Raw genomic sequence first — 21,839 nt, forward strand, 5'->3', positions numbered from 1 at the left:
CGAAATCAATATTCACGCATCAGGTTGGAGTACTCAGACCAAATATAAGATGTTGCACCTCCACCCTGACGGGGGAATTCATCCCGGCACAAGAGGAAGCCATCGATCGACATGTCAGAACAGGGATGGGAATCAGTATTGAAATGTTTGGCACTGGGAGGTTCTGCTCGGGACGTATGGTGCGAAGCTGCCCCACGAATTGTTCCCCTAATTGATGAGCTGATGCTCAGGAGGGAGGAGCAACACCTGATATTCCTGGTTCCCTCCAGCCTGATGAGCTGAACCATAGCACCAGTCTTGTCTGTTGAATCCAGAGCCCCAAGGGAAGCTGTCTCTCCATCTGAATGATGGTCTTTTTGACCTCCTGAAGACCTGTTTTTGAGTAACAGTCATGTTCCGCTGCTCTCCTGTGCCCACCTCCCCAGCTGGTCTCCATCCCACTGTAACCTCAGACAACCCTCACTTCCCCCACACACCAGTTCCGGTGCCATCCACAATCTCACTAATTGTTCAATCTGCATCCCCCTCCAAATCTCTCACACACGTGACCAGCACCAGTTCACTGCAAGGTGACAGAAAGAAGCGAGAGTAGAGCTCAGCTCAAACAAAGAGCAGGAGAGCGGTGGTGGGGGGAACTCGTTGGGCCTGGTGTCCAGAAGGAAACGGAGAGCTCTGTGACTTTCCTGGTGGGAGGGGGAGGTGTACATGAATGAAAATGATCATCCACAGTGACAGTAAGATCATCCTGGCCAGGGAACATGAAACCGTTGAAAACATTTCTCCAGTGTTGCTTGGATTTCTAGCGTCTGCAGAGTTTCGCCTGTTTGTGAGCGTGAAATTCCGTTTGTTGCGGACAGAGCAAAGGTACTTGACAAAGTGGACTCCCGATCTACATTGGGCCTCACTGACGTAGCGGAGGCTGAACCAGCAGCATCAGGTAGAGTAGATCAACCTGACAGACTCACAGGTGAAGTGTTGCCCCACCTGGAAGGACGAATGGAGCTGAGAGGGAAAGAAAATGGGAGAGTGTAGAACTTCCCTCGCTTGCAAAGATATGTTCCAGGAGGGAGATTAGTGGGAAGAGACGAATGGAATCCTTGTGGAAAGCAGAAAGTGGAGGGGAGAAGTAAAGATGGGGAGGTAGGAAGAGGTTTAGTGAAGATCACCATGCAAATCGATAGGTTTACTGAATCAGCCAGTGTGAATGTGTTTTGTGAGCTCTGCCACCTGCCACGGTCGGTGTCTTTCTCGGGTCAGCTGTCACCTGAATGCACCAGGGTGGATGGCGGAGGGTTTTACAGGGATGTCGAGTTGTGTAAGGTTCAGGTGGGTTTACAGAATGGTGATGAGTGTACGGTTAGATGGGTTTTCACAGATGGTGGGGCCGGCAAGGATCGGCGGTGTTAACAGAAATGGGGAGTGGTATCTGGGTTGGAATAGTTTTCACAGGGGGCAAGGGAAGTAGGAATGCTACTCCACCTCTGTGGAAATGTACTTCAGTACCAAAATGGTATTTTTGTCTGTAACGAGCTGGAACCTGGATTGTATCAGAGTGCTTTGCTAATAATCTTTGTGCAACATTTTGCAGATGTTTAATGCCAAACACACTAATTCCACAAACAACAGAGTGCACCCTGGCCTTGCACTTGTGTCTGAAGGAATGACCGTACTGTCTGTGTATTTTTTTGGACAAAGCTATTACCAGCTCTTGTGCATTGCTCATCGCCCCTTCTGCAAGTGAAAATGACAACACTTATGATCGATCCGCTCGGAGTGAATTGTTGTTGGTTGGAAGACGCAGTGAAAAGCTGCTGAACACCATCTCCTACCTGGACACTCACTCTTACCTGCACCCGCAGCTTCCTCCGCATCGCTTCGCCATCCCACCTCTGTACCGCTCGGCGTAGGAACTGAAATACTCATTCCGTCCATCGAGTCTTCTCCACCATTCGAATTTCCCTCTAAACTCCAGACTGCTGCTTTCCCCACGTCAGCTCCGACACCTTTATTGATCAACAATCCGCCCGGTACTACTCAAAGCCCGTTACGCCGCTGGTGTTCAGGGCAGCAACGAAGAGGTTCACCGGGATGTTGTCTGAGCTGCTGTGGAAGGAGAGTTCGGACAAACTTGGGCTGTTTTCCCTGGAGTGGAGGAGGCTCAGTGTGACCGGAAAGAGCTTGATCAGATTACAAGAAGGATGGAGAGAGTAGACAGCTGCCATTTGTAACCGTCTGCGTCAGAATGTCTAATCCCAGACAGCATGCATTTGGAGAGGTGAGGGACCTGTGGAGTTCATTGCCACGGACGGCTCGGAGGCCAAGTCATCGGGTTTATTTAAAACAGAGGCTGATCAGTGTTTGATCAGTAAAGGTGTCAAAGGTCATGGGGGGAAGGCAGGGAATGGGTTTGAGAAGGAAGATAAAAGACACTGGGACAGGTACAGAAAGAGGAAACATGAGAGTGAGACGTGTCAAGTACAGACAGATGGGACAGACTCCGATAGGGGTTCTTGTCTGGCACGGAGCAGTGGGGCTGAACACCGGTTCGTTTTCCACTCTCGGACCTTCACTGAGACCATTTCCCATCAGTACATGTTTTACCAACAGTACATTTCAATGTTCAAGTTCAAAGTAAATGTATTATCAAAGTGTGTTAAGCAAATGTTATCGAATAATTCCTTTTCTTGTTGGCAAGGCAACTTAACGCTCACCCCCAGCCTGGGGGAGGGAATGGGACCAATTCCAGAGGGGTAGGGTTTGTTTGAGTTTGGGACTTTGTGAAGGACTCCTAACTCCATCCTCCTCATAGATGCTGTCTGGCCTGCTGAGTTCCACCAGAATTTTGTGTGAGTTGTCCATCCTCCTCATTCCACTTTTCCCTTCCCTCTGCCACTCCACTGTGTGTGTGTGTGTGTGTGTGTGTGTGTGTGTGTGTGTGGTGTGTGTGTGGGTACCCATTGTCTGCATGACCCCCCTTTACCCCCCATGGTCACACTGCATCAACGATGTGCTCTCCCCACCAACACACTCACACTCCTCTGTACACAGCAATCCTCACCAGCTCGAATGATCCAAAAATCTTATCCCCTCCCTCCTGCACCAACTCTTTAGCCACGTGTTAAACTGTATAATCTTCTGATTCCTGCCACATCACACTGATGGCAGTCCTGAGATCACAAGCCTGGAGGAGCTGCCCTTTCAATTAGCACCTCACTCTCTGAACTCCCTTTACAGAACCTCATTACTCTACCAGCCCATATCATTGTTACCCACATGGACCACGACCCTCACTGTCCACCCTCCTGAGGAATGTTGAGCACTCGACCGGAGATGACCCAGATGCCAGCATGCAGGAGGGAACACACCATCCTGGAATTTCATTCTCACCCACAGAACATCCAGTCAGGTCCCTGAGCTAACAAGCCACGTATCACCACAGCTCTCCTCGTCTCCTCCTTTCCCTTCTCAGTCTCAGAGCCAGAGAGACCCTACTGCTGTGACTTTCCTTTGCCAGGTCAATCCACCATCCCCGACTGTACCTAAAGTGATATCTGTGTTGTTCAGAGGGATGAACACAGTGTAAACTGCACTCTCTATTTCCCCCTTCCCCTTCGTCACTGTCATCCAGTTTCCTGTGCCGTGCACCTTGGTTGCAACTACCTCTCAAATGTCCTACCTATCACCCCTTCAGCCTCCCGAATGATCTGGAGTTCATCCAGTTCCAGCTCCAACTCCGTAATGTGGATTGTTCGGAGCTGAAGCCGGATGCCTTTCTCACAGGTGTAGTTATCAGGGCCCTCTGCCTTCCCACATCCCACAAAGCAGCTTTCCACCACCCCGCCTGTCATCTCCACTGTTCCAACTGGAAAAATGTAAAGAAGGGGCAAAAAAAATTCTACCTCCATCATGATTTTGCCTTCTCTGACTGACTGCTCTCCCCACTGAAACCTCAAAGAATTAAAGCCTCAAAGTCTCCGCTCCAACTCTGTCCACTCCAACAACGACCGCTCCACTTGCTCCTGCTAATGAAGATTTTCTTGATAATCCATCCTGACTGTTGAGTGGCCACTGCTGAAAGCTCAAAAATAACCTGAACCACCATTGGCGAACCTGAGTGAATTAGGTCCTCTCAAGCTTCTGATCTCTCCCATTCACAATGAGTCAAAGCTTGATATGGCGACACAAGGATGAATTACTGATTGAAACCCATCTCTTTATTCAGTGACCACCAGTAAAGAAATTCATAAAAAGAGGATTGAACTTCAAATGGAGCACAGTTTGTCATTGTCCTCCTCGATTGAAAATCAGGTAATTAAATCCAAAACCCATGTTTTCTGTAAGTAGAGATAAATCTGGCAAATTATTGGCTAATCAATTGAAAACTGCTTCGGTTAAACGACAAATCATTAACATTCATAAACAACATGGCACTTTGACGATTGATCATAAAGAGATAAATAAAGCCTTTCAAGATTTTTATAATTTTTATATCAATTAGAATTTGTTGAGGATTCTTCCATAATGGATGAATTTTTAAGAAAATTGAATATCCCAAAATTAACAGCAGAAGATTGTGTATTTCTAAACTCATCTATTATGGAAACCGAAATAAAAGAGGCTATTTTTCAATGAATTCAGGTAAAGCCCCTGGTCCGGACGGTTATACTGCTGAATTAACTCCTTTTCTTCTATACTTGCTCCTTGGCTTTGTAAAATTTTTAAAGATATGTTAATTGTAGGTAAATTACCGCAATCTTTTTATGATGCCTCCATTTCTCCAATTCTTAAAAAAGATAAAGACCCTACTGAATGTGCATCCTATCAGCCAATATCCTTGCTGAATACGGATTCTAAGATTTTTATCAAAATTCTGGCCATTAGTTTAGAAAATATTTTACCTCAAATTATCTCTGTGTATCAGACCGGATGTATTAAAAACTGTTAGTCATTTTTAACATTAGAAAATTAATTAATGTAATTTATACTTCTTCATCTAAAATACCAGAAAAAGCATTCGAGAGAGTTGAATGGCCATATTTATTAAATATGTTGCAGAATTTTAATTTTAGCTTGAAATTTATATCGTGGATTAAATTAATATATTATAAACCTTTGACTTTGGTTCTCACCAATAATCAAAGATCTCCTTTTCTTTGTTTGTCACATGGCTGCCCTTTAAGTCCTCTAGTATTTGACATTGCTTTGGAACCTTTAGCCGTTGCCATTCGTGAATCACCTAACAGTTTTGGAATTACCTGTAGGGAAGGGACATGTTATCATTTTATGCTGATGATTTGTTACTAGACATATCTGACCCCGAGAGATCTATTCCTGCTATTTTATCCTTCCTTGCTCAGTTTAGTAGCTTTCCTGGCTACAAACTGAATTTTAATAAGAGTGAATTATTTCCATTAAATATGCAAGTTTCAATCTATAAACACATACCATTTAAAGTTGTCACAGATCATTGAATTTATTTGGGTATTAAAATTACCAAGAGACATAAGGATTTATTTAAAGTTAATTTTTTTTAAAATTGATCAAATCAAGCAACTTATTACCAGGTGGCCCCCATCATCTTTGTCATTGGTTGGTCGAATTAATACTATCAAGATAATAGTATTACCCAAATTTTTATATTTATTTCAAGCATTACCAATTTTTATTCCTAAATTTTTCTTTGATATTATTGATTCCAAAATATCCTCGTATGTGTAGCAGAATAGAAATCCCAGATTAAGTAAGAAATATTTACAGAAGCCTAAGAAGGAAGGTGGTTTGTCTTTGCCAAACCTTAGATTTTACTACTGGGCAGTTAACATCAGATAGTTAATATTATGGACACAATAATCGGTCATAGTACCTTGCCAACAATGGGTAAATTTCGAGTGTAAATCTGTACAAGACTTCTCATTGTTTTCTATTTTAGGATCTTTGCCTGCTTTTGCTTTATCTAAACTGAATAAACAAATAACTAATCCTATAGTTAAACATACATTAAGAACATGATTTCAATTTCGTAAATTCTTCAGCTTGAATGAGTTTATCTTATCAACCCCTATTATATCTAACTTTTTTGTCCAGCCCTCTTTTATCAGCCAAGCCTTTGTTATGGAAAACAAAAGGTATAACATGTTTTTGTGATCTATTTTTAGTTAACAGTTCTATGTCCTTTGAACAGCTATCCAGCCTAAAACTCATTTTTTTAGATACTTGCAAGTTAGAAATTTCTTGAATGTTACAGTCTTTTCTGAAATTATGTCGAATGGACATTACAGAAAAAAATTCTAGCTCTGAATCCTTGCCAGAAGGGTTAAGTAGACATCACTTATAATAATATCATGAAAATACAGCCAGGAGTATCGGAAAAAATTAAGAAGGAATGGGAAAAAGAACTTCACTGTCTTATACCCACAGAGCAGTGGGAGAAAATTTTAAAAATAGTCAATTCTTCCTCTCTTTGTGCTAAACATGCTTAATACAATTTCAGGTTGTTCATAGGGGTCACATGTGAGAGGATAAACTCGCTCGATTTTATTCTCATGTTAATCCAACCTGTGATGAGAATGTGGAGAGGGTAAGGGCTACGTGTAGGGGGGAACGAGGGGTAAGTGTAGTAAAGTATGCATAGAGGACTGGAGCCGGTATGTACTGGAGGAAGCGTAGGAGGACAGGGAACATGTAACTAAATTAGTGTACCAAACGGAAATGGCAACCACAAAGAAAGGGGAACATTGTCACCGCAAGACAATGTGTCTGGCAAAGTATCTGAGCTATATAACTATGTCGAGTGTTTTGCTTGCGTCCATAATTATTCCAAGGATTTTGCTTGTGTCTATACTTACTCCGAGTATTTTGTGTGCTAAGCCAATCAATCGATGAATTTGATTCGGTAACCATATTTAAGAATGTAGTGCCCCATTTTGGGGTATAAATATGACCTCTGTGACCTGACAGATTGGGAGCTGGCTACCTTACGCCCCAAGTGCGTGTGGCTGCGAACTCCTCTCTAATAAATACCACTTCAGAGGTAATTTCGTGTCTCTGGTGTTTTTTCCTCGACTGAGCAGGTTGAACAATTTCAGTTGAACAGTGACTGATGTCATTCTGAAGTCGCTTCATTGCCCCACATGTTCTGGTCTTGCCCCTGTTTGCAAAATTATTGGAAAGATATTTTTGGTATTATATCAACAGTTCTGAATATCAGATTGCAACTTCATCCTATTACTGCAATTTTCGGTTTACCAATGGTGGATAATAGTCATTTATCCCCCCGCCAGCCCGGCGGATGATTGCATTTGTTAAATTAATGGCTAGAAGATCTATCCTATTGAATTGGAAAGAAATTAATCCTCCAACTACATTTCAGTGGTTTTCTCAAACTATTTCTTGTTCGAGATGAAAAATATTAGAAGTGTTGTCTTTGAACCTTCAGTTAAATATGAAGAAACTTGAAGACCATTTATTCAATATTTTCATATGAGCTAAACTGACTTTTCCTGAACCTGACTTTTATTGTCCTTAATTATTTGGATGGAGGTGCGGAGTTATTGACGCTACTGTGTATAATTGATATAATGCAATGGCCCATGTTGGCTAGGTTTTTTTCATGGGGGGGGGGGGGTTATTTTCACCATTTCTTGCAACCACTATGAGATGGGAGGTTTTTAATCATCTATTTGTATCAATTATTTACTCTCAAGCTCTTTGTATTCATGTTTCATTTATGTTTGTTTAAAATCAATAAAAAGATTTAAAAAGGACTACTCTGAGGAAAGGCTGGAATAGGCGCAACGGGCCGAATGGCCAGACATGCTCCTGTTTGTTATTTTCTGAAGCACGAGTTTACCTTTGCGCCTGGTTCTCCCTTGGTTTTCAGCCGTTCGGATTGCACAGGGGAGCGGTGAGAGCTCCGGAGATCCACCGGCAGCCGCTGCGGGGCAGCTCCCGTCTCCCAGCAGGACGGGACGGGTCTGGGAGACAACTCCAGACAACAGGCCCCGATCCTCGGCGGGGAAAGGCCGGGCGCCCTTCGTGTAGCTGAAACATCTCACGGAATCTCCGCCGGTCGCTTCAGCTCTGCCTTCGAAAGGATTCACGACCCGCCGGTGGTGCAGCCGAAACCCGAGGCGCAGCTCCCGGTCTCCGGCCCACTCGGTCCCGGTCCAAACAGCGTCCCGCCCATTGACACCCCTCAGCCAATGGCAGCATCCCTCTCCCAGCGGTGGTCGCTGATTGGCTGTGTGTGTGAGGACGGGCTGTTGCTGGGAGCTGGAGCGGTCTGCGTTGCCGCGAGGCGCAGTTAGGTTATTGGAGAGGTGCCTGTCCGTCTGTGGCGCAGGATAAAGGGCTATGCCGAACCTACGGCGTTCATTTAACGCAGAAGTGTAACAGAAAGTGAAAGCATTCTGAATCAGGAAGTGCTGGGAGATAACATGGCTTCGAAAGGAGAGACCGAGAGTTTGAGCGAGGAGCTAATTTGCTCCGTCTGCCTGGATTTCTTCACCGATCCGGTTACACTGGAGTGCGGACACAACTTCTGTCGCTCTTGTATCACACGGTGTTGGGAAAGGGAGCAGAGAAACTCCTGCCCGGAATGTAGAGAGGAGTTTGCTGACCGCACCCTCAGGGTGAATCGGGCCTTAGCAAATCTGGCTGAATCAGGAATTGCAAACACGAGGAAATCTGCAGATGCTGGAAATTCAAACAATACACACAAAACGCTGGTGGAACTCTGGTCTCCCCTCCCCATCAACTCCTTTATTTCTCCTGAGGCCTCCCGTCCCATGATCCTTTCCCTTCTCCAGCTCTGTATCATTTTCGCCAATCACCTTTCCAGCTCTTTGTTTCCCCCCACCCCCTCCGGTCTTCTCCTATCATTTCGCATTTCCCCCTCCCCCCACTACTTTCAAATCTCTTACTATCTTTCCTTTCGGTTAGTCCTGACGAAGGGTCTCGGCCCGAAACGTCGGCAGTGCTTCTCACTATAGATGCTGCCTGGCCTGCTGTAAAAGCATTCTGAATCAGGAAGTGCTGGGAGTTAATATGGCTTCGAAAGGACCGGTCGAGAGTTTGAGCGAGGAGGTGATTTGTCCCATCTGTCTGGATTTCTTCACCGATCCGGTTACACTGGAGTGCGGACACAACTTCTGTCACTCTTGTATCACAAAGTATTGGGAAAGGGAGAAGAGAAACTCCTGCCCGGAATGCAGAGAGGTGTTTGCTGACCGCACCCTCAGGGTGAATCGGACCTTAGGAAATCTGACACAAGAAGTTCGGAATCTAAACCTAAATCCGAAAGGAAAGGAAAGTATACGTCACTGCGAGGAACATGAGGAAGAACTGAAGCTGTTTTGTGAAACGGACAAGACACTGATCTGTGTGATCTGTGCAGCTGCGCAGGAACACAGAGAGCATCGATTCGTGCTGATTGAAGAAGCTGTTAAAAACTACAAGGTAAAACTAACGTTAGTTTAAAACTTAACACATTTCCTTTGTCCTACAAACCATCACACGAGCCTTCATAACCAACACATCATTCTTTGCAACTTACATCATCTCCAACGGGATTCTAGCATCTCCGTCCCACGGCCCACCGCCGCACCCCGAACTCTCCGCTCTCTGTACGGATCGCTCCCCGTACTGTATCGTCCTGATCCACACGCTCCTCCCCACTGATCTCTCTCCTGGCACAGACACCTGCAAGCGGTGTCAGTTTCCCATTCCTTCCCAGTCCTGATGAAGGGTCTCATACCGAAACTCCGACTGTTTTATTTCCCCTGAATAGATGCTGCCTGACTCACTGAGTTCCTCCGGCATTTTCTGTGATAATCGGGTTTGATCACCTGTTTTTTTGATGCATCTTTGTCTCTATTTCCTTCACTCTCTGACTTCTAGGATCAGCTAAAATCTTCCTTAGACTCTCTCACAAAAAAGAAATCAGACTTCCAGGAAAAGGAGCAACAACAGAAAGAGAAGATTTCCGGAGTTCAGGTGAGGCTTCCTGAGCGGAATTTCTGATTTTACTGTCGAGTTTTGCTCCATTTAATGCAGAATAGCCGAGTATCGCAGCTCCAGTGACCTGGGTTCGATCCTGACCTCTGCTGCTGTCTGTGTGGAGTTTGCATGCTCCCCCTGTAACCATGACAGTTTCAGACACATTCCAGGGACATGCTGGATGAATGGTTAATTACAATTAACCCTGTGAAGATGGGGGAGGGTGCATGTGAATCAGGTGGGACTAAATGTGTCAATGGGGAGAATAGGTTTCAGGAAAACGTGATGGGAATGTTTCAGAGCGAGCATGGACATTGTTGGATCAAATGGTCCCCTTAATGTCATCAGGAAATACACACAGCAACAGAGTAAATTAATCTTCACCTTTCATTCGACAGGAACAGTCACACAGCCTTCAGTCCCACATCACATCCCAGTTTGCTGAACTGCGCCAGATTATCACTGAGAAAGAGCAGAGCTTACTCAGGGATCTTAGGGAAGAAGAGAAGAGGATTCTCGACACAATGGAGGAAAATCTTCTAGCTCTTCAAAAGAACATAAGGGTTATTCAGGAGGAAATCACTAAGCTAAGGGAACAGACAGATCAAAAAGACAGTGTGATATTTCTCAAGGTGAGGGATTATATTTCAATTTATTTCTGTCAAAGGGCACTGAATGAACAGTGGTATATTTGAAATAAACACAGCACAGCAACCAATTCTAACAAATCAATTGCCGCTGCTGGTGTCCTCACAAGATTGTGAGTCTTGTATGACGAGCCTCCAATCACACGAATAATGACCTTCCAAAATGTCAAAGATTTGTATTCGATCCTTTATCTGCAACATACTATCATGAAGCAATGAACCTTCAGCGTAATTATTTGTAAGTTAATCAGCAACAAAGCGGTTAACAAAAGATATGATATCCATCTGTCCTCATATCAAAACTGCCCAGAACAAAGCATGAATATGTAACTTATTCCCTTCACTATTACCACACACCCCCCAACACGTGACTAGTTACCATTACAATCACGTGACACGGAATACAATTGAGACAAGACTATCAAAGATAGAAAACAGATGCATTGATCCTACACACAGCATTTACAAATGGCAGTCAACTGTTTCTCACCAGACAATTGATGCAACTATTCAGCATTGATGTTGTCCCAAAACCGGACTTCCACAACTTCTGTTCATCCCAGGATATAATGAAATCTTTTTGAAATGATTTACTCTGATTATAACACAGAGCTACTAATTGTACCCTTAATTATCACATTCAATATCCTCTAAAAATCCCATTAACACCCAGTTCCAGTCAGGCTGTGAGTGTGGGGGTCTCTCTGTCAATCCGTGAGAACAAAGAATGTGACCCACACATCAAATATCCTGTATATCAAGTTTTTGTCAGATTAGGGAAACTTTCAATGTTTCTTGAAATTTTCAGATAAGTTTCACATTAGAAACTTAGAAATATAAACATGGAAAACCTAGAGCACAATACAGGCCCTTCAGTGCACAATTCTGTGCCGAACATGTCCTTACTTTTGGAATTACACAAGGTTCCCCATCGTCCTCTATCTCTCTGAACACAATGTACCTATCCAGGAGTGTCTTAAAAGACCCTATCATATCTGCATCCTTTACTGTCGCCGGCAGCCCATTCCACTCACTCACTCAGCACTTTCTGCGTAAAATTATTACCCCTGACATATTCTCTGTACCTGTTTCCATGCACATTAAAATTGTGTCCTGTCATGTTAGCCATTTCAGCCCTGGGAAAAAGCCTCTGACTCTGATCAATCCTCTCACCATCTTGTACATCTCTATCAAGTCACCTCTCATTCTCTGTCGCTCCATGGAGAGACGGCCGAGTTCACTCAACCTACTCTCATAAGGAATGCTCCTCAATCCAGTTAACATCATTATAAATCTCCTCTGCACCCCTTCTATGGTCTCCACATCCTTCCTGTAGTGACGCCAAGTCTTATGGGAATTCTCCTCCCATAGTCTGCCATCATATTTCACCTGCCAAAGTGAACCACTTCACACTAATCTGTGTTAAACTCCATCAGATACTTCTCAGTCTTCTCAGATCAATGCCCTGCTGTATACTCTCCACACTATCCACAATACCCCCAACATTTGTGTCATCAGCAAGTTTATTAACCTATCCTTCCATTTCCTCATCCAGCTCATTTACAATAATCACAAAGAGAAGAGGTCCCACAACAGATCCCTGAGGCACACCACTGGTCACAGACCTCCATGTAGAATATGACCCGTCTACAACCACACTTTGTCTTCTGTGGGGAAGCAAATTCTGGTTGAACAAATCAATGTCCCCTTGGATCCCTTGCTGAATTCCATATACACTACATCTACTACTCTACCTTCATCAATATGCTTTGTCCCATACTCAAAAAAATTCAATCAGGGTCGGAAGGCACGAACTGCCTTTGACAAAGCCATGCTGACTATACCTGATCATATTATGCCTCTCCAAATGTTCATAACTCCTGCCTCTCAGGATCTTCTCCATCAGCTTCCAAACTACTGAAGTAACACTCACTGGTCTATAATATCCTGGGCTATCTCTACTCCCTTTCTTGAAAAAGCGAATGACATCTGCATCCCTTCAATCCTCTGGAACCTCTCCTGTCCCCATCGATGATGCAAAGATCATAGCCAGACGCTCAGCAATCTCCTCCCTCACCTCCCACAGTGGCCTGGGGTGCAAATCGTCTGGTCTCCATCAGAAACAGGCCATTCGGTCCATCATCTTCTATCAATATCCAGAATTCTCCTCCCAACTACTCACCACACCCAGTAACAGAGCCCCGAGCTCGATGGTCACTCATGTGTTTATCCAGTTTTCCCATTATATTCAATCTCTGCTGTTCTGCTTCAACCACTCCTGTGGCACCGAGTTCCTCTTCACTAAATTTCTCATGGGATTTATTAAAATCCATCTGGAATTTCTTCGCCCACAATTCTTCCCATAAATAGAGGTACACCACCCCCAACTCATACAATTAAATCCATCACTGATCTTAAATTCCTCTATCTTATCACCCTGATGTCATATCCAGATGAAAATGCACAACTTGTCCTGTCTTCCTTATAAGTTTCATACTCTCAGCAATGGTCTGACATTCAGAAACATTCCCTGTAATTTACCCCATGGTTCTGGATTGTCCGTGAGTGCGAGTGTGACTGCAGGAGTGGGAATTTTCAACAACCTGTAATGATTTGGATGAATTTCAGGATGTGGACAGCAAGTCCAAGTCTAATCAGATTTATCTTTGATTTATTTCAGGAGGAAGCTCATCGTAACAAGAGGTAGGACATACTCTTTATTGAAAACCTGTATAGCTAAAAATTGCAGTTTATAACCAGCAGTTTTATATTTACAGGATTAATGACGATGTCCAGGAATTGTCAGTGACAGATGAGGCCCTACCGGTTGAAAAATTCGATCACCTCTATTTGTTGAACACATTGCTGAGAGAAACACTTGATGCCATTAATCGAGGTAAAACTTACAAAGATTCATTTCTCCTTGTTCAATTAAGTTCCAGGTTGAAGCAAGGATTGGCTGTGATAATGGACTGAAGGGGAACTGAAGTTTATTTCACATCAACCCCACCGACTGGCACTAACACTAATCCTACCACAGGAGCTGGGAATTTAATACTGACTTGATGTTATTGTAGGGAATAAAAGCGGGAATCAGTGTGGTGACTGGGATTGTCAGGAAAAAACACGTCCTTCGTGCGCTGTGAGTGCAGACTCTGACTGACACAGTTCCTCACCCCATCCCCTCCTGAACCCGCACCTCTCACTGATGTTAGATGGAGAAGTGGAGAGCTGGAGTGACAGGGGACTCAATCGTCAGGGGAGCAGACAGTATAATCTGTGGACGTGAACGGGACACCCGAATGGTATGTTGCCTCCCAGGTGCCAGGGTTAGGGACGACTCGGACCGTGTCCGTAGCATTTCAGAGAGGAAGAGAAAACAGCCAGATATCTTGGTACATGTTGGTACCAATAACACAGGATGTAAAAGCAAATTGGTCGTGAAGATAGAATTTAGAGAGCTCAGTAGAAAGCTGAGAAGCAGTACCTCCTGGGTTGTAATTTCTGGAATGTTGTCTGTGCCACGTGCCGGTGTGGGTAGGAACAGGAACAGGGACCTGTTCAAAAGTGACGGGTTGCACCTGAACCCGAGGGGGAACAATATTCTCTCAGAGAGGTTCGATAGAGCTGTTAGGGAGGGTTTCAACTAATTTGGCACTGGGGTTGGAACTAGAATGAAGGGACTCTGGATAAGACTGATGTTAAAAATACAAAGATAGCGTGCAGTTAGACTGTCAGATAGGGCAGACAGATGCAAGTACAGAATTGTAGCCAGCAGGGTGACTATCAGTGCTTTAGGGACACAGAATCAAAAAGGGTAGCAAATACATTACTCAAAGTGTTAGATCTCAATGCATGGAGTATCAAAATAAGGTTATAGATTGCCGGGTGTGATGTTGTAGCCATCGCTGAATCGTGACTGAAGGATGGTTGCAGTTGGGAGCTGAATGACCAAGGTTACACAATGTATCAGTGGTATAGAAAAGTAGGCAGAGGGGGTGACATGGCTCTGCTGGTAAATCAGTCGAAAGTTGTGACATAAGATACGAAGATGTTGAATCCTTGTGTGTTGAATTATGAAACTACAAATGTCAAAGGACCTTGATGGCAGTTATATACAGTCACCCCACCAGTAGCTGGGATGTGGAGCACAGATTACAACTGGAAATTGGAAAGGCATGTCAACAGGACAAATGTTATGTTAGTCATGGGAGATTTGAACATGCAGGTGAATTGGGAAAATCAGATTGGTAATGGATCTCAAGAGTGAGTTTGTTGAATGCTATGTGATGGCTTTTTAGAGCAGTTTGTCGTTGAGCCGACTGGGAAATCAGCTCTACTGGATTGGGTGTTATGTGTTGAACCGGAGGTGATTAGGAAACTCAGGGTCAAATAGCCATTAGGAGGCAGTGCTCACAACATGACTGAGTTCAACTTGAAATTTGATAAGGAGAAGGTAAAGTCTGACGTTGTAGTATTTCACTGGAGTAAAGGAAATTACATTGGTCTGAGAGAGGAGTTGGCCAAAGGAAATTGGAAGGAGATGCTGACAGGGATGAGAGCAGAGCAGAAATTGTGTCAGTTTCTGGGAAAATGAGGAAGGTGAAGGATAGATGTACTCCAAAAATAAATAAATACTCAAATGGCAATATAGTGCAACCATGGCTGACAAGGGAAGACAAGCTGATGTAAAAGCAAAAAAGAGGGTATTCAACAAAGCAAAAATTAGTAGGAAGACAGAGGATGGGGAAGCTTTGAAATATTTACAGAGAGGAACAGAAAAGTGAAATATGAAATTGAACTGAATTGAATTAACATTATTACTTACATCCTTCATTTTGTTCCATCTCCGTCTTAATGAGCAATGTGCATTTTATAGTAATTTATGATAAATAATCTGTATAACATGCTAGTTAATATAACATAGAAATACAGTTGTGTCCACACGAGTTAATTAGTCTGATGGCCTGGTTGAAGAAGCTGTCGCGGAGCCTGTTGCTCCTGGCTTTTATGCTGCGGTACCGTATCCCGGATGATAGCAACTGGTACAGTTGGTGGTTGGGGTGACTTGAGTCTCCAATGATCCTTCAAGCCCTTTTCACACACCTGTCTTTGTAAAACAAGCTAGCAAACAATATCAAATTGTGTTTCATATTGTAAAAAATAGAGATGAGATTGGATCTAGGATCACTTGGAAATGAGGCTGCATATATACTTACGGGGGACAAAGAGATGGCAGATGAACTAAATGAGTACTTTGCACCTGTCTTCACCATGGAAGACACTAGCACTATGCCTGGTGTTGAAGAGTGCGAGGGAAGAGAGTGACTGTTACAAGGGAGAAGGTGCTCAAAAAGCTGAAAGACCTAAAGCTACACAAGTCACCCAGACCAGATGAACTGCACCCTAGTGTTCTGAAAGAAGTAGCGGTCCACATTGTGGAAACATATGAAATGATCTTTCAAAAATCATTGGTGCCAGAGGACTGGAAAATTGCAAATGTCACTCTACTCTTTAGTAAGGAGGAAGGCAGCAGAAAGGAAGTTATAGACCAGTTAGCCTCACCTCTGTGGTTGGGAAGAAGTTAGTGTCAATTGTTAAGTATGAGGTTATGGAATACTTGCTGACACTGGATAAGATAGGACAAGTCAGCCTGGATTTCTTAAGGGAATATCTTGCCTGACAAACCTATTGGAATACTTTGAGGAGATTACAAGTAGGATGGATAAAGGGGATGCAGTGGATGTTGTATATTCGGAATCACAGAAGGCCGCTGACAAGGTGCCACACATGAAGCTGCTTACCAAGTTAAGAGCTCATGGTATTACAGAATGTTAATGGCTTAGTTAGAGCATTGGCTGACTGGTAGGAAACAGCAAATGAGAGTAATGGTATCCTTTTCAGGTTGGCCGCCAGTGACTAATGGTATTCTACAGGGGTCATCATTTTATGATGTATATCCGTATACCACCCTCTCTCTCTCTGGGAATGTTATCCCATAGATCCTTCATAAAAATGTTCTGTCTCACTTTGAATCTGAGCTCTCTGGTTCTGTACTCCCATTTCTCGGAAAAAGACTCACTTTATCTAAGTCCTTTATGAATGTGTTCAGGGGTCATCGCTCAACAACCTACACTCCAGCTAAATAGCCCAAGCTTATACACGCTCTGCTTTTAACCCAAGTCCCCAGTCCTGGTAACATCCTCCTGAAGCCTCCTGTCCAGTGTAATGACATCCCCCCATAGTCGGGAACCGGAAATGCAGACAATGCTCCAAGTGTGGTCTATCAACGACATCAAAGACCTTACTTCAGTTCATGTGGACAGTGTGGAATAGGCTGATGAATACAGGACTGAAGGTGTTGTGTTTGAATGCAGCAGTATATGGAATAAGGTAGATGATGTTGTAGCACAGGTAGAGATTGGCAGGGACAACATTGTTGGCATCACTGAGTTGTGGTGGAAAGGAGATCCTGGCTTGAAGCTCAACACTCAAGGATAAACCTTGTATTGAAAGGACAGGCAGGTAGGCAGAGAGGCCGGGGAGGCTCTGTTGGTAAAGAATGAAATGAAGTTTTTAGAGAGAGATGAGATAGTATTGAAAGATGTCGAATTATTATGGGTAAAGTTCAAAAACTGCAAGGGTAAAAAGACCCTGATGAGAGTGATGTCCAGGCCTCCAAACAGTAGCCATGAATAGAAATGGGATACAAATGACACCAGGAGATAGAGAAAAGGACAAGGAGTAAAATTGGGAAATTCATGAAGATGCTGCATTCCAAGAGAAATAATTTGTACAATGCCTCCATGATGGCTTTTTCGAACTGCTTGTGGTTGAGCCCAATGGGAGAAAGGCAATTCCAGAGTGGGATTTGTATAATGAACCAGATATGATTTGGGAGATTATGGTAAAAGAACCTTGATGATAAAATGATAGAATTCACCCCAGAGTTTGAGAGGGAGATAACGTCAGATATATCAGTATCAGAGTGGAGTAAAGTTAGTTATGGAGGCACGAGGGAGGAGCTGACCAAAGTAGATTGGAAGGGGACACGAGCAGGGACGATTGCAGAACAACAAGGACTGGAACTCCAGGGGCAATTTGGATAGATAAAACCCAAAGATGAAGAAGTATTATACAGGGAGGATGAGGTAATCGTGTTTGACAAGGGAAGTCAAAGACAGCATAAAAGCAGAAGAGAGGGCATACAACAAAGCAAAAATCAGCTGGATGTTGGAGTATCAAGAAGATTCTGTTCAAGGAATTACAAAGCAATAAGGAGTGAAAATGAGATATGAGGGAAGGCTCGCCAACAATACTCAAGAGGACACAAAATGTAAAGAGTAAAAGCGAGGTGAGACTGGATATTGGACCCCTAGAAAATGACACCGGAGGGGAGAAATGTGAGATAAAGCCATGGCAGAGTGTCAGGGGACAGAAATGAGTATTGTTGCTGTTACTGAGGAGAAAGTAAGTGGGACGATTGAAGATCTGAAGGTCCTGGATCAGATGGACTACACCCCAGTGTTTGGAAAGAGTTAGCTGAAGAGAATATGGGGACATTAGTGATGATCTTTCAAGAATCACTAGATATTTGGTCATTCAAGATGACTGGAAATTGCAACGGTCACTTCACTCTTTCAGCAGGGAGAGCAGTTGGGGGAAGAAACTTATAGGTGGGTTATGTGGATGTGGTGTGGTTGGGAATATGTTGGAGTCCAGTATTAAGGACGAGCTTTTGGGTACATGGAGGCTCATGATAAAATAGAGCAAAGACAGCATGCCTTCCCTGAGGGGGAAATCTTACCTGACAAATCCGTTGGAATTCTTCGAGGAACACAAAGCCAAGAGAGACAAAGAATGATTTGGCTGACAGAATTGTTGCCTTTGTGGCCAAGCTTGCAGATGATATGAAGATAGGTGAAGGGCCAAGTAGTGCTGCAGAAGCTCGGAATCTGGGGTAGGACAGAGACAGATCAGGAAATGGGCAAATAAGTGATAGATGGATTATTGCTTAGGGAAATCGTGCATGCACTTTGATAGAAAGAATAACGGCATAGACAATTCTGTAAACAGGAGAACATTCAAAAATCTGAAGTGCAAAGGGACTTGGGTGTCCTTGTGCAGGATTCCCGCAAGGTTAACTTGCAATTTGTGTAAGTGGTAAGATCGGCAAACTCAATGTTTGCTTTCATTTCGAGGAGATTAGAATACAAGTGGAAGGATGTAATTCTGAGGTTTTATAAGGCATTGGTCAGACAACACTTGCAGTATTGTGAGCAGTTTCTGGTTGCGTATATTGGAAAAGATGTGCTGGCATTGGAGAGGTTGGAGGAGGTTCACAAGAATGATTCCGGCAATGAAAAAGTTAAAAATCAAACAGGAGAAAATCTGCAGATGTTGGTAATCCAAGCTACACAGGTGCTGATGAAGGGTCTCGCCAGATCTCTCTTGACACCTGTCTGATGAGAATTGATGTTGGGAGGATGTGGGTGGGTCGAGAACGGGAAGCACAGCCTCCGACAAATGATTGTGAACATTGAATGAAGGGACTGTTCCTGTGCTGTACTGTTCTGTGTTCTCTGTTCCCAGTTTAGAAGAATGAGAGGAGATCTGAGGGAAACATGAAATTCTTTCAGGGGTCAACAGGCTGGAGCCAGGGAGGATGTTTCCCCTGTCTGAGGAGTTCAGGGTCAGGGGTCACTGTGTTTGGAATTCTCAGCACCCGTGGGGGGTGAGGGGGTTTGGGGTTCTTAGCCATTCAGTTCACTGAGCCATCGCTGTACATAGAAATGGCATAGAAATGTGCCCTTCGACCCTTCACCTCTGTGCTGACCTATTTCCCATACACATTCATCCCATTGGCCAGCATTAGGTCAGTCTCCCTCTGTGTCTTGCCTGTTGAAGTGTCTGTCCGACTGTCTCCTAAACACAGAGGACTGGAGGCCTGTGACCCGCAGAGGTCGGTACTGGGGCCGGGTTGTTTGTCATTCATATCAGTGATTTGAATGAGACTGTAAGTGACATAGTTAGTAGGTTTGTGAGAGACACTAAAATTAATGGTATAGTGGACAGGGAAGAGGATTATCTCTGTTTACGTGTGGCCGTTGATCAACTGTCGAGATGGGTACAGGGAGAATGTTTTAAAATACATCTTGCCAGGGCGGTGGAATAAGAAAGGTTGGAAGGAAAAATGGGCTTTTGTCGAGTCAAAGGTTCGTGTCGGCCACCCGACCGCGCCGGAGGCAGAGCGGCCTATCCCTCGGTCCCGGGGCCGCGCTGTACGAGTCCCCCCACCACGAACCCCGGGGCCGCGCTACCCGAGTCCCCCCCCCCCGGATCCCTGGGGCCGCGCTGCCGGAGTCTCCCCCCACCCACGATCCCCAGGGCCGCGCTACACGAGTCTCCCCCCCCCCCCATCCCCAGGGCCGCGCTGTCCGATTCTCCCCCCAATCCCCGGGGCCGCGCTGCCCGAGTCTCCCCCCGATCCCCGGGCCTCTCTAATTCTCTGCTTCTCCCCCCAGTCTCTGTCACCCTGGATGTGGAAACGGCGAGTCCGTATCTCGAGGTGTCTGAGGATCGGAAGAGTGTGAGACTGACCGGGACCCGGAGGAATCTCCCTGACACCGGGAAGAGATTCACAAACTGGTTTTGTGTACTGGGATCAGAGGGATTCACATCGGGGAGACCTTACTGGGAGGTGGAGGTGATGGGGAATAGGGGCTGGTGTCTGGGAGTCGCCGCAGAGTCTGTGGAGAGGAAGGGACCGGTCAGTCTGAGGCCGGAGACCGGATTCTGGGTCATCGGGCGGGTTGATGACGTGTTACATCGGGATTGTGACGTGTTCTGTGTCCCCCCCCCTCCCCCGAGACCCGTCTCCCGAGCGGTCCCGTCCCTGGGATGGTGGGAGTTTATCTCAGTTACGAATCCGGGACAGTTTCATTTTACAACGCGGAGACCAAGTCCCGTCTCCACACCTTCACTGGGAATAAATTCACGGGGAAACTTTATCCATTCTTCCGGACTGGGGATGTAAACCAGTGGCTGAGAATCTGCTCCGGTTCCGCTCCGGGTCTGTAAACGGGTCGGGTCCCGGGACCGGCGTCAGGAGTAAAGTCCCTGTAAATATAAATGTGCGGAGAGTGCAGCTAAATACGTGGCTAAGGGGATGGTGCAGGAGGGAGGGCTTCATGTTTCTGGACAATTGGGCTTTGTTCCCGGGAAGGTGGGGCCTGTTCCGACGGGTCGGTTTGCCCCTGAACTGGAGGGGGAATAACATTCTTGCGTGTAGATTTGCCAGTGCTGCTCGGGGGGGGGGGGGGGGGGGAGATTTGTTGAGGGAGAGTTACCAGAGTGTTAGAGCAGATAGTGAGGTGGAGGAGGATAAAGGTCATGCGAGGACTGCATGTACGGACAGAAATCAAAGGTTTTACATTAGGTTGTAAATTAATTTTCAGAACTTATTGTAGAAAACAAAGATTTCCAAAAATATTTTGATGAAGAACATGACCAAAACATATGTGAAAAAGCGGCTACTTCAGTTTTATACCTACCGCAATAATTGTCTATGTTAGGAAATATTTTGGATAGTCTGTCCTCTGTTAAATAGTAACAGTGAACAATTTTAAATTGAATTAAACACTCATTGGCACATATTAAAGAAGAATTGACCATCATTAACAAAGGTCATATTAAGTTCTCTCTCCCAATGTTGTTTCATTTTTAGTGATTAAAGGGATTTGTATTTTTGCAATTATTTTGCGATGGTCGATTGATGACTTTTGAAGAGCTAATTAGCAAATATTCTCTCTCTCATACACACTTACTGCAATGTCTTCAGGTTACACTTTTTTTTACAAAAATAATTATCTATGTTTCCATGTATGCAAGAATCTGATTTGCTGGATACTATTTTGAATATGAATCCTTTAGTAAGATGTTCCATTGGTAGAATTTATAATTTATTTTTAATACATTAATACAAAAAGATAACCTCTCACCTAAGGTTTATACATATTCGTTGTTTCAGACATGATAGAGGGGGAGGGATGGAAGGGGCTGGAGTAGCATTACTAGTCAGGGAAAACATCACAGCTGTGCGAAGACAGGACAGCCCGGAGGGCTTGTCTGCAGAGGCCATATGGGTGGAGCTGAGGAACGGGAAAGGTGTGACCACACTAATAGAGGTGTATTATA

General features: G+C 44.5%; 1 protein-coding gene across 1 annotated transcript; it reads left to right on the forward strand.

The window, feature by feature from the left end:
- The first annotated feature begins 8,898 nt into the window (after positions 1 to 8,898).
- On the forward strand, positions 8,899 to 21,678 carry LOC132385838 (zinc-binding protein A33-like). Its single transcript, XM_059958067.1, has 7 exons — positions 8,899 to 9,456; positions 9,898 to 9,993; positions 10,395 to 10,628; positions 13,324 to 13,346; positions 13,421 to 13,539; positions 20,168 to 20,298; positions 21,673 to 21,678. Exons 1-7 carry the CDS (start codon positions 9,046 to 9,048, stop codon positions 21,676 to 21,678), a joined length of 1,020 nt encoding a protein of 339 aa, XP_059814050.1. The 5' UTR covers positions 8,899 to 9,045.
- Positions 21,679 to 21,839: the final 161 nt, after the last annotated feature.

Source organism: Hypanus sabinus (genome assembly GCF_030144855.1).
Source record: "Hypanus sabinus isolate sHypSab1 chromosome X2 unlocalized genomic scaffold, sHypSab1.hap1 SUPER_X2_unloc_26, whole genome shotgun sequence".
NCBI classification, from domain to species: domain Eukaryota; kingdom Metazoa; phylum Chordata; class Chondrichthyes; order Myliobatiformes; family Dasyatidae; genus Hypanus; species Hypanus sabinus.

Excerpts from the sequence above, each read along its gene's own strand:
- LOC132385838 (XM_059958067.1), top strand. The coding sequence starts at position 9,046 with ATGGCTTCGAAAGGACCGGTCGAGAGTTTGAGCGAGGAGGTGATTTGT. Across the intron at positions 10,629-13,323 it reads ACAGTGTGATATTTCTCAAG|GAGGAAGCTCATCGTAACAA; the intron begins GTGAGGGATTAT and ends GATTTATTTCAG. Across the intron at positions 13,540-20,167 it reads ACTTGATGCCATTAATCGAG|TCTCTGTCACCCTGGATGTG; the intron begins GTAAAACTTACA and ends TTCTCCCCCCAG.